The 16,456-nt window shown below is 47.0% G+C and overlaps 1 protein-coding gene across 2 annotated transcripts; it reads left to right on the forward strand.

The window, feature by feature from the left end:
* Positions 1-1,430: 1,430 nt before the first annotated feature.
* On the forward strand, positions 1,431-15,946 carry myorg (myogenesis regulating glycosidase (putative)). Of its 2 annotated transcripts, none has more exons than XM_064309501.1 (3): positions 1,431-1,869; positions 4,843-5,326; positions 7,097-15,946. In XM_064309501.1, the coding sequence occupies exons 2-3, from the start codon at positions 5,061-5,063 to the stop codon at positions 8,886-8,888; spliced, it is 2,058 nt and encodes a 685-aa protein (XP_064165571.1). In that variant the 5' UTR covers positions 1,431-1,869; positions 4,843-5,060; the 3' UTR covers positions 8,889-15,946. The 2 variants fall into 2 exon arrangements, with proteins under 2 accessions (XP_064165571.1, XP_064165572.1); XM_064309502.1 differs by lacking the exon at positions 1,431-1,869 and adding an exon at positions 1,883-2,545.
* Positions 15,947-16,456: the final 510 nt, after the last annotated feature.

The raw sequence follows: 16,456 nt of genomic DNA on the forward strand, positions 1-16,456 counted from the left end.
AGCCTCTCCCACAAAATGGATCAGAATCTCTATTAAGTAGAGCTGACCTCGTTAAATAAAGGCTGCACAAATCATACAGAAGGGCTCAAATTCACTGGATGTTTGTGTTGCTCATCTTGCAGTTCCGTCTACAGCTGTTTCCAAGTGGTCAAGCCATACAAGGCCGGATATTACATCATTCACCCCGAATTTATCTCAGAAAGCTTCAAATGAACTCATGCATTAATATTCAATACACTTGCCTTAATATTCGTCCTATGACTACGCGGGCGATTCATTTTTGTCCTCTGGCGGGGTCCACGAGCCTCTGGTCTTAATCTCAAGAACCACATTGTCGACTATGCTGAACCCGACACCGCAAGGGACATTCAGTAAAAGCAAAATGAATAATATTTTTGAAAATACTTTCTCAACGCAACATGTTTTTTTTCCCTCTTCCAAAACACTTGTATTATGTCAATTAAATTTAAATACGGGTCTTAGGAGGATATTTGAATGTCTTAATTAGCCTACGGCTCCAGGAAGCATTTTAGGTATTTATTTATCTATGCTATTTGTCCAGATTTATACGTTTTTTCTCTGCTTTGTATCTTGCTATAGGTTAAAACGACTTCAACTTTCTTCAGACGATGTTTAATGATATGAGCCGTTGGTCTTCGGACAGCGTGTTTGTTTTTGGTGTATTACAGTGTGGAGCGTGACGTTTTAGGTAGCCTACGTTTAAAGTTGTAGTTGGAACAAAAATTAAACTGAAATTCAGGTCTTACAAGCAAGCACAACAAAGAAAGATCTTTGTGGGGAATTAAGGGAAATAATTTAACTTCTTGAGAATTAAACAAACACGATGAAGACTGTTGGTAATATGTTTTGTATTTTGAAATGAGATTGTTTTTGTATATTGTGAATACCTTCGGTTTTCTGAAAAAGAGAATCCCTCCACTGCTTAGTCGGGCAGTCTGTCTGACCTACCTCTATGTATTGATTTTGAACAATCTTAATTCACTACTTGTGTATTAGACATTTTGAATTTGCAATGAAAATATATTTGTTTTCTTCTTCGGTAAATAGCACATGGAATCTGGCTATGTCTTAAAGCGCCCAGAGTGAGTTTTATGTTAACTATATGTTAAAGTTAAACCCCGTTAATATGTAAGCATCATGTAAATAAACTTGAAAACAAACCCCTGTGTTTTCTCTTATTGTACAAATACCTGGTAGGCCTTGAGCACAGTTTGCAGGGGCATCAATAGGCTAAACCACACAGCGTTTGTAAACACGCCACAGAGCTTCGCCGGAGAAAGAACTGAACATATACGCGGAGAACGTCCCACAGCCAGCGACGACTGCCAGCTGTCGTCATGATAGCAGTTCCTGCACGGCTTTTGAACACAACAGTGCACATTAAAGCGATTAAACTTTGAGTCGAACCCGTGTCTCCGAGCTGCATGACCGTTTGTGCGCGTGCGTTTTAACACGCTGTTCCAGTCCTGTATAAATATAAATTTAAAGGAGAACTTTTTTTCTGTCGTGTACACTTTGGTGGGAAAAGGGGGGTTTAAAAAAAGCGACTTTTTCTCGAGTGCAGTGTTGAAACTGTGTCGAAACCTCGCATAACCCCATGAAGTCTGCCCCCGGGACACAGAGTTGAGACATAACTAGTTCGCTGAATTTATTTACGCAGCTTGCGCAGGCGTTCTTCCTCTCGGCGAACTGCAACTCCCAGCGTGTGTTTTGGAGCAGCGCTTTCGCTTGAATGGCAGGCGAATTTTAAAACCGTGCAGCCCTCGGTGCGTCATGTGCTGTTGTGCCAAACTTGTAGGGGCGGGCTAAAATTTTGCAAGCGCAGTTCGAGTCTCGGGATCATCCGAGGTAAGTACGGTGATCTATTTTTGATTTTATGCGTCTGTTTTTACTAGCATTTCTTAGATGTAGCGTGTGAGCAGTAAGCCGCGTTTTTAAAGGAGGCGTTTAGTTTCTCTGATCCAGTTTACTGCCGAATAAAATCCCCATCCCGTTTTTCACCGTTGTTGTTGAAGCTCGCTGGCGATAGATAGCCACTACGACAACTAGTCATTACAACTGAGGTAGCGAGTTCTGAAGACTTCAAGCAGCGTATGCGTCAATATGTCGACCTTGCACGTGTCTCTATTTCCTAACCGAACGTGTACCACGGCTTTTAAAACATTTTATTCGTAATGCTGACAGGTTTTCAGTTATTTACAAATTATGTACCGTTTTGCTAATGGTTTTGTCTTTTGATTTTAAATTTGCTTTTATCGATTTATCATTTATTTTATTTTGTTCTCTATTTGTAGTAACATGAGATACTAAAACATTTGCACTAGTCCTGTCCGATGTACAGCATTTCGAAAAAGCCGTTGATACTGCAGTATATTTTCAGTGGCAACGACTTGAAGACGCCGTACGTCTTAAAACTGTTGTGCAGTGAATATAATCGTACCAGAAGACAGGGAAAGTGTCGAGAAGTTAGGCACAGCTGGAGTCTGCCATCTTTGGAGGACGCAGATATGTACCCTTGAGCAAGGTATTTAGCCTGAATTGCTTCAGTACATATCCAGCTGTATAAATTGATACAATGTAAAATGCTATGTAAAAGTTGTGTATCGCTCTGGATAAGAGCGTCTGCTAAATGCCTGTAATGCAATAATAATGCAATGTCAATGCTTCAATCTTAAAAATCTAACTTCAGACGAACGCTGCGAACAGTAAGCGCTCTTACAGTATATTATAATAATTTATCCAACATTCTTTTGGTGAAACCTTATGTTTATGTTTTTACATTTCTATCCAGAGAGAATTCTGTTCTGTTTTTATAAAGGGTACAGAATACAGATAATTGAAATGGTCCCTTCTCAATGTTTTAATACATGCGGTCTTATTTCAGTGTGTATTTCCTAGGTCCCCACTCTGACCCAGTATTCCAGCCTTGTAGTGCAATAATATCCGCATGTTATTGGCCAATAACCTGACCTGAAACTCTTGTAAACAGTAACTGTTTGCAGAGATCAGACAGACACACAAAGTCACGTGCACGCATGTAACGTACACAACTCCCTCCTCACTACTCACACCATCACTCACTCACTCACTCACGCACGCACGCACGCACGCACGCACACACGCACACTCAGTAAACACAGGCTGTGAACTGCGAGATGACTGGGAAATTCTTGAAAAGAATTTACCCACAGTCCCGTACTGTAGAACCAGAATGCGATCTTCAGGGTTCCGCCCTCCTCCTGCACTTTCACTTCAGCGTGTCTAGGAAAAGCGGAGCTGGGCCTTCTCGACGCGTTCAGCTGCGGGTCCTGCTCGTTTGCCAGGCATTCCGCATTTTTGCCTTGCAGACGTGTCTCGTCGTCGAGACACGTCTGTGACAGTCGCACGTCTGTACCCTCGTACTGCCGTGTGTCTCTGTGCGTTGCCCTGTGCTTCACTCACAGCACAGATACAGACCCTGCAGTTCAAATGCAAATGGGTTTTTGGAGTACCTGTCAACACCAGTTACCTCCCCGCCCCGCCCAACCCCAAACCCCCCCCCCCCCCCCCCCGAACAGCATGAATGGTTGGACAGAGGTTTGGCGTGTTACTGATTAACTACCAGTGATCGTTTCACCGGAATCTTCTGCTCCAGAGAAGAACCAGTCAGCAGTAAAAATCTGTGCGATGGTGGACATGTCTTGCTACTCGCTTCTAGTCTCATTTTGGTTCCTGATTCGCATTGATAAGTTACTTAACAGCCCCCCCCACGCTTCACAAGAGTTTGCTGCAGTGGTGCTCCGTGCCAAACTCTGTTTTTGATCATCGGGTTTCACATCTCTTTGTGCCTCAGTTTGGACCATCCGTGCTTTAGTGACTGGGGGGGGTGGGTGGTGGTGGGTTTGGCATGCGGCTGGGTGTTTGTTGGATGACGTTCCTTTCCGTCTTCGGTGTGTTTCAGTAGCTCGCAGTGTAGATTGGGGGGGGGGGGGGGGGTTAGGGTTAGCGTAGTGGGTGGGGGGGTGAGGGTGTGCGGGGGGTTTTTGGCATGCTGCTGGGGTGTCAGCTCGATGACCGTTCCCTTCAGTGAGAGCTGGAGAGATGGGGGGGGGGGGGGGGGTTAGGGTTAGTGGGTGGGGGGGTGTGGGTGTGGCGGGGGGGGGTTTTGGCATGCGGCTGGGTGCTGGGGTGTCAGCTCGATGACCGTTCCCTTCAGTGAGAGCTGGAGGGACGTGTGCTCAGGATGCAGATGAGTTATAAAACGCAGCAGAAGCTCAGCCCGCCTGTGTACCTGTGTGTTAATGAGGGCCTGGGGGTAAGAACGCGGTGGAGCAGTGCCTTATTTTGGGAAGGCCTCACACACCCCCCCCCCCTTTAAACAGCTTGGCACCCTCTCCTGGGACAGATGACTCATCTGCTGTACCTCAGGCACAGGCAGTGGCTCGCTGTGCCCCCTGGGTGTCCTAGGCACGCCCAGTTTTTGATTGGCACGCCCAAAAATCGGATGTCCCTCCCTCGGTTCACGATCACATTCCCCCTCCCCCCCCCCCCCACCGTCACGTCCACCTGCAAATTTCGTACGCCAATGACTGGAATAGTGGTGCAGCTGCTGTCCCCAAGACAGTAAAAATACAGCCGGCTGGAGTATTTTCAGTTGAAAAAAAATAAGTGATATTAAGTGTTGAGCGGTGCAAATTCCTGTTAATGCGTCCAAAAACTCCCACACACAGAATATTCTGGCTCGCGGTGTTCACGCTTCCGACTTTCAGATTTTGAAAATGCGTGAAAAAGTCCTCTCAATGTTCTCTTCTTCTTTTGTCTTTTTTTCTCTTCCTTTTGCAGGAGGCCACAGAGAAGGCAGCCATAACGAGTTTAAGAAAGGCGAGATCCTTCCCCCTGCCCCCGCAGTCTCCCTCTCTCTCTGTACCAGCAGGCGAAAAACTCATAAAACTAAAAACCAGCGCACCCAATGCGTTTGGGGCTCCATTCCTCGCCTTATGTTTTATATATTTAGAGCTTAATTTGATCCACAGTGCCTGAGCAAGCCCGCTGACATCAGCATGTATCAGGTGGTGCCCGGGGGTGCCGGTGGCACCATCACCACTGGCATACCGTTAAAGCAGAAGATGGGCAAGGACGGGCGCCCCCTGGTGGGCGCGGGGGTGCTGGGCGTGGTGCTGGTGATCGCCGCGGTAACGGCCTGGTGCTACTACATCGCCTCCCTGCGCAAGGCCGACCTGCTGAAGACGGAGCTGCTGGACCTGAACAAGGACGGGTTCCTGATCCGCAACCAGGCCGGGGCCATCGTGTTCCGCATGGCCTTCAGGTGTGTGTGTGTGTGCGTGTGCGTGCGTGTGCGCGTGCGCGTGCGTGTGCGTGTGTGTGTGTGTGTGTGCGTGTGTGGTGTGTGTGGGGGGGGATGTGTGCGTGTGGTGCGTGCGTGTGTGTGTGTGTGTGTGTGTGTGGGGTGTGTTGTTGTGTGTGTGTGTGTGTGTGGTGTGTGTGGTGTGCGTGTGTGTATGTGTGCGTGTGTGTGCGTGTGTGTGGTGTGTGTGTGGTGTGTGTGTGCTGTGTGTGTATGTGTGGTGCGGTGTGTGTGTGTGTGTGTGTGTGTGTGTGTGGTGTGTGTGGTGTCGTGTGGTGTGCGATGTGTGTGTGTGTGTGTAGTGTGTGTGTGTAGTGTGTCTGTGGTGCATGTGTGTGGTGGGGGTGTGTGTGGTGTGGTGCTGGTGCAGTGTGTGTGTTTATTGTTTGTAATCCATTATTGGTCCTTTTGTTTCTCATTTTACAGCACATTGTTCACATGTACAGTTCCATTAGGTTGCTGACTGCAAACTCGAAATTCTGGTTGTAGAATGCAAATGAGCTCTCCAGTTTTATTGTTTTATTGCGATGACTATCACAGTCCTTTTATTGCCAAACCATAGTTAATGTTCGTATTTACACCTGTATTTGTCCTGTTAACTGGTGAACGTGAGCTAGCTGAGGAAAGAAAGCAGTCTTTTTCTAAGGTTGTTTGATGATACAAACAAAAGCTAACACTTGCGAACACAGCTTTTCAAAGCTGCTTTAAAAATATTTGGCCATAAACAACACCCTGGCACTTTGTGCAAAGAAACATTTTCAAACTGAGTATTACTGTGCATGTACTGGCAATGGACAAATCAGCTTGGGGGAAAAAAGAGCTAGTTAGCTTTGTCAGTCTTAAAAACACAACTGAGGGCTGAAGGTCTTTCGATTGCCAAAGCAAGAACGCGATTAGGCTAGTTTTCCAAGTGCTGTTCAGATCAAGAGCCTCATCCGTCAGTCGGATTTACTTACTGAACACAAACCCCTTGGTTCACAGAAAAGCAAATTCAAACTCATTAATGCAGACCCACTACTGAAATTACTTGGAAATTACTCAGAGTACTTGAGACTACAAACCCCAGAATGCCCTATTGTATGACCATTGTATAACTGGCTGGTCATCAGAACACACAAACACACACACACACTCACACTCAAACTCTCACACAGACTCAGACACACACACACACTCTCACGCACACACTTACACTCACTCACACACACACACACACACTCTCACGCACACACATACACTCAAAGTCTCACACCCACTCACACATTCAAAATCACACACGCACACACACTCACACTCACTCTCTAACTCACACTCAAACTCTCACACAGACTGAGACACACACACACTCTCACGCACACACTTACACTCACTCACACACACACACTCAGTCTCACACCCACTCACACATTCAAACTCACACACGCACACACACTCACACTCACTCTCTAACTCACACTTAAACTCTCACACAGACTCAGACACTCACACACACACACATTCACACACACACACACACTCACACTCACACTTAAACTCTCACACAGACTCAGACACACACACACACACACACACTCACACACACACACTCTCACACACACACACACACACACACACTCACTTACTCTCACACACGCACACATGTGCACACGCACACTCACTTACTCTCACATGCTCACACACACACTCATTTTCCTGTGGTAACTCCCCTCTCTCCGTGTGTGTGACTCTCAGGTCGGGCACGCTGGACCTGGACTCCTGCTCCAAGGAGGGCGAGATCCTGAGGTGCGGCCGGTCGGAGGCGGGGCGCCTCAACTTCTTCATCCAGACGGTGCGGCCCAAGGGCACGGTCATGTGCTACCGCGTGCGCTGGGAGGAGCTGGAGTCCGAGCGGCCCGTGGAGCACGCCATGTCCTACAACGGCTCGCACTGGTACGGCGGCGCCGAGTCCAGCACCCAGCGCTGGCCCATCGTCATCGCCGGCCAGCAGGCGCCCAAGCCCTTCGTCACCAGCGACGTGTACGCCCGGCGCGACGAGTTCGGCGGCATCCTGGAGCGCTACTGGCTCTCGTCCAACGCCAGCGCCATCAAGATCAACGACTCGGTGCCCTTCCACCTGGGCTGGAACGACACGGAGCGGACCATGTACTTCCAGGCGCGCTACCAGGACAGCCCGTACAAGCCGCCGCCGGGGCGGCCGCCCTTCACCGAGCTCAGCTACCGCGTGTGCGTGGGCTCCGACGTCACGTCCATCCACAAGTACATGGTGCGCCGCTACTTCAACAAGCCCAACAAGGTGCCCTCCAAGGCCATGTTCCGCCACCCGATCTGGTCCACCTGGGCGCTGCACAAGACCGAGATCGACCAGGAGAAGCTCCTGCGCTACGCCGCCGACATCCGCCGGCACCGCTTCAACTGCAGCCACCTGGAGCTGGACGACCGCTACACCAGCCGCTACGGCGAGTTCGAGTTCGACGCCGTCAAGTTCCCCAACGCCTCGGCCATGTTCGGGAGGCTGAAGGCCGACGGCTTCCTGGTCACGCTCTGGACGCACCCCTTCGTCAACTACGACTCGGCCAACTTCGGCGTGGCCGTGCAGAAGGGCCTGTTCGTGCGCGAGCCCACGGGCGCGCTCCCCGCGCTGGTGCGCTGGTGGAACGGCATCGGCGGCATCCTGGACTTCACCAACCCGGACGCGCGCGACTGGTACGCCTCCAACCTGCGCTCCCTGCGCTCCCGCTACGGCGTGGCGTCCTTCAAGTTCGACGCGGGCGAGACCAGCTACCTGCCCTGGCAGTTCAGCACGCGCCGGCCGCTGTACGACCCCAGCACCTTCACGCGCCGCTACTCGGAGATGGCCATCCCCTTCAGCGAGCGCGCCGAGCTGCGCGTGGGCTACCAGTCGCAGAACATCTCCTGCTTCTTCCGGCTGATCGACCGCGACTCGCTGTGGGGCTACGAGCTGGGGCTCAAGTCGCTCATCCCCGCCGTGCTCACCATCAGCATCCTGGGCTACCAGTTCATCATGCCCGACATGATCGGCGGCAACGCCTACCGCAACCGGACCGACGGCGGGCGGCGGCTGCCCGACCGCGAGCTGTACATCCGCTGGCTGGAGCTGTCTGCGTTCATGCCGGCCATGCAGTTCAGCGTGCCGCCGTGGGAGTACGACGCGGAGGTGGTGCAGATCGCGCAGCGCTTCACGGCGCTGCACGAGACGCTGGTGGCGCCGCGCGTGCTGGAGCTGGCCTACGAGGTGCTGGCCACCGGCGACCCCATCATCCGGCCGCTCTGGTGGATCGCCACGGGCGACGAGACCGCCTACAAGATCGACTCGCAGTTCCTGATCGGCGACGACCTGATGGTGGCGCCGGTGCTGGAGCCCGGGAAGCAGGAGCGGGACATCTACCTCCCGGCGGGGCGCTGGCGCAGCTACAAGGGCGAGATCTTCGACAACAAGGGGCCCTTGCATCTGACCGACTACCCCGTGGACCTGGACGAGATCGCTTACTTTGTCTGGATGTAGTTGTGGGGGTGCGGAGTTGTGCTGAAGGCGTGTGTTCCGGGGGGGTGGGGGTGGGGGTCGGGGGGGTGGGGGTTATGGTGTTTGAAGCACAGCATCCTGTTTTCGGCAGCTTTGAAGTACGTCCAAGCGCCCGGCAGGCCCTCCTCGTTTGACCTTTTTTTTTTTTTTTTCGGCGCACAGCCTGTTGCCTTTGCGAGTTTGAACGTGAGATCTCTGGGCTGTGTGCGGAGGTACGCGTGAGCCGCGAGTCAGGTGACTCGCGTTGCGTTCGCCGGACTTCCTTTGCCGGCGACTCTCCCCGGAACACGCTGGGCAGCCGGTCGGTTCCGCTGCGGAACTTGGAGCCGCCGCTGTTCCGCGCTCGTGATCTCCACCCGTCCTACGCAGCGCGTCCGTCCGTCCGTGAGCTTCGCACGGTCGCGTACGACGTTGCGCGACGTAAACGCGACCGACACGACGCCTGCTCACACTTGGACCCGTGTCTGGTGTTTGAGCTGAAGAGCGGACACCCGTGAATGCAGTGTGATGCTTCGTCCACGGTGCTTTGCTTAGCTCGGGCAAGAGATACAGCCTCTGTCAGTATACATATCGTGATAAAAGAGATGAATAAGACTCAGTGCAACCAGGCCAACTGCATGCTGGGAAGGTTTCTCAGCACGCGAGAACTCGAATGCTGTCCTAGTGCTCAGCGCTATCCTATTATGCACATGCGCTAATTTATCGCCAACTGTCACCACTGGATTCTGAAAAAGGGAAAACTCAACAATGCACATTTGTAATAAGAAGAATATAAATAGTGGACTTTGCTAATTATGCTAAATTAATGTTTTTTTTTTTTTTTTTTTCAAAAATCCCGTCAATCAGCTTGCCGGTTCCATGGAGGGAAATTGTCTAACAAGTTGATTTGGTGGCTTTTTTGATTTTAACTTGTTATTTTCACTTTTTTTTTTGTAACGCACAACTGCTTCGAGACTTCGTATCAAATGAATAAGCTGCAACCAATGTCCCCCTGGACATAGATATCATTTAATTGCATGTAAGCATTAGTAACAACGTTGAAATGAGTTATCACTTTGGTGCGGAACTCATTTTCAACAGTGTAACCATTAACTGGCAAAAAAAACATTTTCTTTCCAAGGTTGTTACTTCAGTTCTACCCAACTTCCGTCCCAATACAGTTATACAATATTTTTTAGTTTGAGGAGTATAACACTTTTGAATATTAAAGTGCAGAGACCGCCAGACAGAAATGGCATTATTTGTAGTATGTCCCGTGATGTGTATCCAGTGTTTAGCGTTTTTAAAAATCTTTTTAACTTCCTCACTCAACGATGCAAGCCAGCTGCCTCACCAGCTGGATGATGTCATCACTGCAAACAGAGAAAATGAAGCTTAAAGCGTGCCTTCCCAAAGATGGCTCTCAGCATATCCAAACAGCAATAATCGTGTAAAAATTCTGCTCCAGGTCGTCCGTATGCAGTTTGTTCATGGTGGCAGTTTCCTCGTTCAGAAATTGGGTGAAAGGTCAGGCCTCATCAGCAGGTCATCCATTGAAAGGATTACGAAGTAAGATTTTAGTTGTTTTTTTAATTTATTTTTTTACCTAATTTCTAAACAATTTAACCATACGTGGAACTGCGCATAAATGAAATCACTTCGTTAAGCAATTTTAAAGTGCCGTGCCTCCTTTCGACAGTTAAAAGTTAACTTTAGTGCTGTCAGAGTAGCTCTTTAACCAGGGTTATAGGCAGACCAATGCTCATCATTACAGCCTGCTCATGGAACAGCAGGGCACCAGCATCTGTACCAGGAATATTATTATTATTATTATTATTATTATTATTATTATTATTATTATTGAGTAACCATATAGTCCACTCCTGATGGTTAGTAACGGTCCTTCAGACTGTCTGTGGTGGTTAGTAATGGTCCTTCAGTGTCGGTTGGTCACGCCCCCATTTTCAGAATCATCCAATTGGAATGTCTTGGCTTCTGTGGGAGGGAGAGCTTTCCTTGTCAGCAGTACAGAGCTGAATATCTGGTCGGTCTGTAATAGCGCACGTGGTTGTACCTGTGCACCACTCTGCAGTATTGCAACATGGTGTGCAGACGTGCCAGAACAAAACTGACAGCGAACCAGTGATTTAGCACATTGAACAACTAATGCAAAATGAAACGACTCACCCATAGAAAATGAAGCCACTGACAGCCATGAGGACAGTTTATGGTGCTTTCTTCCTGTCTGTTGCTGTTAGTCTTAAAAGAGCAGCATACCAGTCCCTACTGGGTCAATACCACTGATAGTGCTGGTGGCTCCTGGCTGAAATGTTTACCTAATGTTGATTTATTAGCTTCAAACCAGAGATATGAAACTGCCTGACCATATTTGGAATGTGTTCTGGGGGAGGTTGGCAGACAACCAGACTTTGTTAATGTTTTTTAACGCTGGCTCAGAGTGTTCCGAATTCATTGTTGTCGATCTGTTCCCTTAGCCTGGTGCCTGTCCAAACCGTCCGGTGTTCTGAGTCTTGATTGATGTTGCGTTTCATTAACATTACGTTAGCGTTAAAGCTCTCTCTCTCTCTTTCTGTCTCTCTCTCTTCTCCTTTCTCTCTTTCTCTTCTCTGTTCTTCTCTCTCTGCTCTCTCTCTCTCTCTCTCTCTGTCAGTAGCATTGCTCATTCTTGTCCTTGACCAAGGCTTTAGCCCCACTGGGGGAAAAGGCCCAAGCCGGTCAAGTCACTGGTTTTCCCAAGTTGCTTGTGAGTCTGGGTTCCGAACCCAAATGGTTTGGCGGCTCTGTTGGTTGTCATGGCGATCGCTTATACAGGAAATCGTGTTTGTCCCAGTTTCAGTTCTCTTTGACTTTGCAGCCAGGAAGGATGCTGTAAGCAAAAAAACAGCACCTGATTCGACTGCAAGCTAGTTTGTCTAATCTCCAGAGCCCGCGTCTTACGGTTACTTTACCGCCAACAGCCAATCGACGGAGTATTAGGAGAAGCTGACGCCGATGGAACAGCTAAAATTACACAGCAGCAGTTGCGCAGGCCAGCGGCGACGTCGACTGCAGAATCTTGTCGCAGTGTGCATGTTTTTGTTTGTTGGCACAACAGAGCTGCATCTTTTTTTTTTTTTTTTCGTGGGAGAAAGCTGAGCGTGAGGTTTTCTTCCCCCCCCCATCCCGCCTCTGACACCAGCGCGGTCCGTCCCTGTCCCCGGGACCGTCCCATCTGTGCAGACGGCAGTGTCGTGTCATCCGTCCTATCACTGTACCCTAACCCTCGCTCACACACTAGCCTGTTGTCCTGCGAGGGGGGGGGGGATCTCCGGCGTTGCTAGGCGATGTGCCAACAAGGCGGTGAGTGAATGCGCAACCCTTGCCACAGCGTGCCGGTTGATGGGGGGGGGGAATTTTTAAATAAATTTTCCTGTGTGAGGATGTGGGCTGAGGTCTCAGCTTAGAACAGCAGCTGAGTGAATATCACAATGATTATAAAAAATATATTATTATTAAAACAGCCCATTAAAAAAGGACGCATCTGAAATGTAGAAAGATAAAACAAAAGAGATAAAGAAAAGGAGGATAATGTCCTAACATTTTGCACATTTGTAAAATGTCGTGGTAGCAGTAAACAACCACGCTTCCCAGTCAGCGTGAAGTGCTTCTGGAAAAAAACATCACCACTGCTGGGGATGTGGTTTTACCAATCACATTGAAGATAACACACCCAGTACATAACAGTGGTGATGTATTATTATTTTTTTTTTTGGAAGCATTTCACAGTCTCTGAAGTGCGTTTGTGTAAAAAAAAAAAATAAAAAAAATAAAAAAATTTTATACCACCACATCAGCTATCACTAAAGTGAAAAACAGGAACAGAAAGACAATACGCCACACGGTGGCGACGACCGTTATTGCATTCGATAATTATCATGGCGGTATCTTGCCCAGCCCTGTTTAAACATGTTGTGAGCTCAGCTGCCTAGATTTGATCTCAATCACTTTCTCCTTGGGACGATGTGCTGGATTTTTACTGATCTGTGTTTGCTGCAGGACTTTGTGTAGCTGGAGGCGTATGGACCCTGGGTATAGACTAGACTAGAGTGGCCCACAGCAGAATCGATCCCACAAACCTCTGGTTACAAACCCAGGTTAATTATTGTGCTGTTATCTCAGTACAGCAGCTGTAAGTGTGTGTGCTTTTTTTGTTTTTTAATTTGTTCGTTTGTTTGTTTGTACCAGGAATCTGAAACTCCTGGAGGTCCTAGTGGTGTGTGCAGGTTTTTGGCGTATCCCTCCTCTGGAGCGCTTAACGTATGCCGATGACTGGCTAAAGTGTCCAGACGCCTTGTTTCCACGGCCTACGTTGTCTGCTTGAGTGCATAGAAACCCCACAAAAAACCTGCAGACGCTACAGCTATCCCACACTGCACCGGGGGGGACTCCTGATTTAGACCCCTGTTCTTTGGCACGGGGTTACACAACTCCAGTCTTGGGAGGACCTGCGTGTTCTTTAGTTTTAGTTCCAGCCAATTACTCTGGCCTCAGCTTCTGCACAGCTGTGGTCTATATATCAGAACACAGTGAAACATTCTCACCGAGGGTGCGTTTGTGGGCAGGAGCTGTAGCTCTCGGCTGTCAAAAACGTCCGGTCAGATACAATATCTGTGCTGATGAATTCCCGTCCAGACTCATTGATGGTGTGAATGTACTCTGAAACTGCGACTACCTTTATTCCAGTGCAGGCCACTTTGAGTTGTGTTGTTAAAGCAAGCCGCAAAACACCATCTAAATGCACTTTTTAAAAAAAAATTCATCCGAGAACAATTGACTTCAACAAGAGACGCAGCTAAGGAGTTGGAAAAAAGAAAAAAAGAAAAAAAAAAGTTGAGTGTGTTGTTGCTCAGTTCTCAGTTGTGTTTCAAACTTACTTTCAAATGTTTTTTTATTAGCTTTTGGGTGCTACAAGACGCAAAGCTATGCCTTTTCGGAATCATTTTATGCCATTTTGTCATGTAACTCCTTTCTTTAGTTATGCAAATGTACATGCGGTTGTATGTATTATTAACCTTAACATTGAAATATTTCTTAAAAACCTAACCTATGTTTGACATTCGAGCATGTCCGAGTCCTTGTAACTGAATTTAATACAATATAATTTTTAACAATGTGTATGTAAAGTGTGTGTGTGTGGAAAATAATGATTGCGTAACTCAGTGCTTAGTGCCATAATAACGTGCCATATGGAAGTGCTTGGAGGCTGAACTGTGTTTCTGCCATTTTATGTGCCATTTCCAAATCTGTAACCCTGCAGTAATGGGGGGGGGGGGTTAGTGAGCTTCAGGAGCTGTAGAATTGCGGGGGGGGGGGACTAACTCCTGGAGGGCCGGTGTGTATCCAGGTTTTTTGTTCAGGCCGGGAGCCTTGGCTCTGAATTGTGTAGAAACAGCTCCTGGCGTCAGTGCTTTCGGACTCCCACGCTAACGTGCTGTGAAGTTTATTAGGATGTACGCACTGTCTGCTGCTGCTGGTTTTCTAAATGTCAGCTCAGGAAATGATGATTGAGCTCGTTAAATAATGACGGGCAGAAGCTGGTGGTAAATCCTGGAGCGGATTGGCTCTTGGAAATCCTGGAGCGGAACGGCTCTTGGTGGATGTTTAGATTCTGTCCTCTCCAGTATATGTCAGCAGATCTCTGGACAGAACACAGGAAAATGTCCAGTGTAAATCAACTCTTAGCAGTGTTCATTCAACTCTCAAACGGATAACATTTGGTCCCGCTCCAGAATGTGGGACCAAAATTATGTTATCTGTTAAATTAAATCATGTTATCTGTTGAATTAACACAGGACATTTTACTGTGAACCAATCAGTGGCCTGGGTTCAATCAACATTTGACTTACGATTAAATTAAATTAAATTAAATTAAATTTTTGCCTTGCAAGCAGTTTGCCAAGGTCCCTTTTAATGCTTGCTGACCTTGCCAAACTTTGAAGATGAAAAAAAAAAAATGAAACAAACAAAAACACTTCTGTTTAATTATAAGTTTGAGCTGAGGAAAAATGAGCGTTGGTTCTGGGCCAAAGTGCTGTACAGCCCAATGATTCACAGCACGTGGTTATGCTGGTCATTTTGGGATTGGGAAAGCAAGCTTCAGTTTCCAATCACATGGCCTTTAGGTCCTCCGTGCCAGCAGGGGGCGCTGCTACTCTAACTTGTTTTTGTTTTGTTTTGCTTCAGTGAGAGGCTAAAGAGTCCCATTGAAAGGAAAACCCAGAATAAGTGTTTGCTTAGAGCATTCAAGCTTTTATGAAACATGTAACTAAAATTCTTAAAGGTGAAATCATAGCAATTCCCTTATGTGTTTTATATGGTCAGTTAAAAAGTAAATGTTTACCTTTAAGCATTTTTGAAAGGTAAACTGGGGACACTTAAATATATGCTTCTTTCGGTCAACATGGTGCAGTGTATCTTTTTAGTTGCTGTCAACTAGAGGTTGTTTGGAGGCTAAAATAACTTATTGTCTTCCTCTGGTACTTGGAACTGGACCATGGTTAAATGTTTTATTTGAATTGCTGACCATTTTAAAAGATGCAGACATTTTAACCGACATTGTCGACAAAAGTTCTGTGACTAGTTTTCATTTTGGTTGGCAGAGTGTCTAGGGAATCTGCAGGGCTTTTCAATTTTACTGATGCATGTTGAGTGAAATTATCAGATACACAAGTTTACAAGTTTCTAGGAAGTGAACGCTCTTACATGAGATCTTGCAATAGAAATGTGGGTATTAACGAGATTCAGATTGAATTTATTAACTGGACTTTACGTGTCAATGTGAATGCGTGTGTGTGTATATACAAGAAACGACATGCCTCTCTCTTGCATTTGGTAACTGGTCTTTGTATTTGTAACCTTTGCAGTTTTTGTCATTGCTTCACCTACTTGAATTAAACTTAAATTTAAGTCCCTGACATGGGAAAAGTTATCCATCCAGGGACTGTCTTATTTCAAAAGTGTACAATAAAATAGCATACTCTCCAACAGTATGGCAGAAATCACTTCCTTATTATTATTATTATTGATTTTTTTCCCTTCAAAATGACCTTCAAAAAAGAGATCTATGCTGATAGAGGCCTTTGCTGTTTTCCTTCTGTTCCAGAGAAAAGCTTTTTTATCAGATTAAAAATAACTTAACCTACTCAAACCCTCATTTCCCTCAGTTTTCATGAAGCCATGTTTATGCCATAAGTAGAAAAATATTCATGAGTCACATGAGGGAAAAAAAAACAACATTATTCACACCAGGGGAAAAAAGATTTTCCTGCTGCAATATTTTAAAATGTTCTGACAATTATAAATGTTTTCATAAATATGATACGTATCTTATATATTTTTTCTCCTCAGTGAACTATTTTTAAAAAATTTGTGTCCACCTATGGGTCAAAAATTTAAATCTGCAGAATATAAACTGGGATTAAGCCGCTTTGTTGTGTTCTTGCTAAGTTGTTTTATTGATTTTGAAATAAAATTAATTATGAAAAATGAACATGCCTTATCTATGCCGTGTT

The sequence above is a fragment of the Anguilla rostrata genome, chromosome 14 (assembly GCF_018555375.3).
Source record: "Anguilla rostrata isolate EN2019 chromosome 14, ASM1855537v3, whole genome shotgun sequence".
Taxonomy (NCBI): Eukaryota; Metazoa; Chordata; class Actinopteri; order Anguilliformes; family Anguillidae; genus Anguilla; species Anguilla rostrata.

Coding starts and splice junctions, on each gene's coding strand:
- myorg (XM_064309501.1), top strand. CDS start 5,061: ATGTATCAGGTGGTGCCCGGGGGTGCCGGTGGCACCATCACCACTGGC. Junction 5,327..7,096: donor GTGTTCCGCATGGCCTTCAG/GTGTGTGTGTGT, acceptor TGTGACTCTCAG/GTCGGGCACGCTGGACCTGG.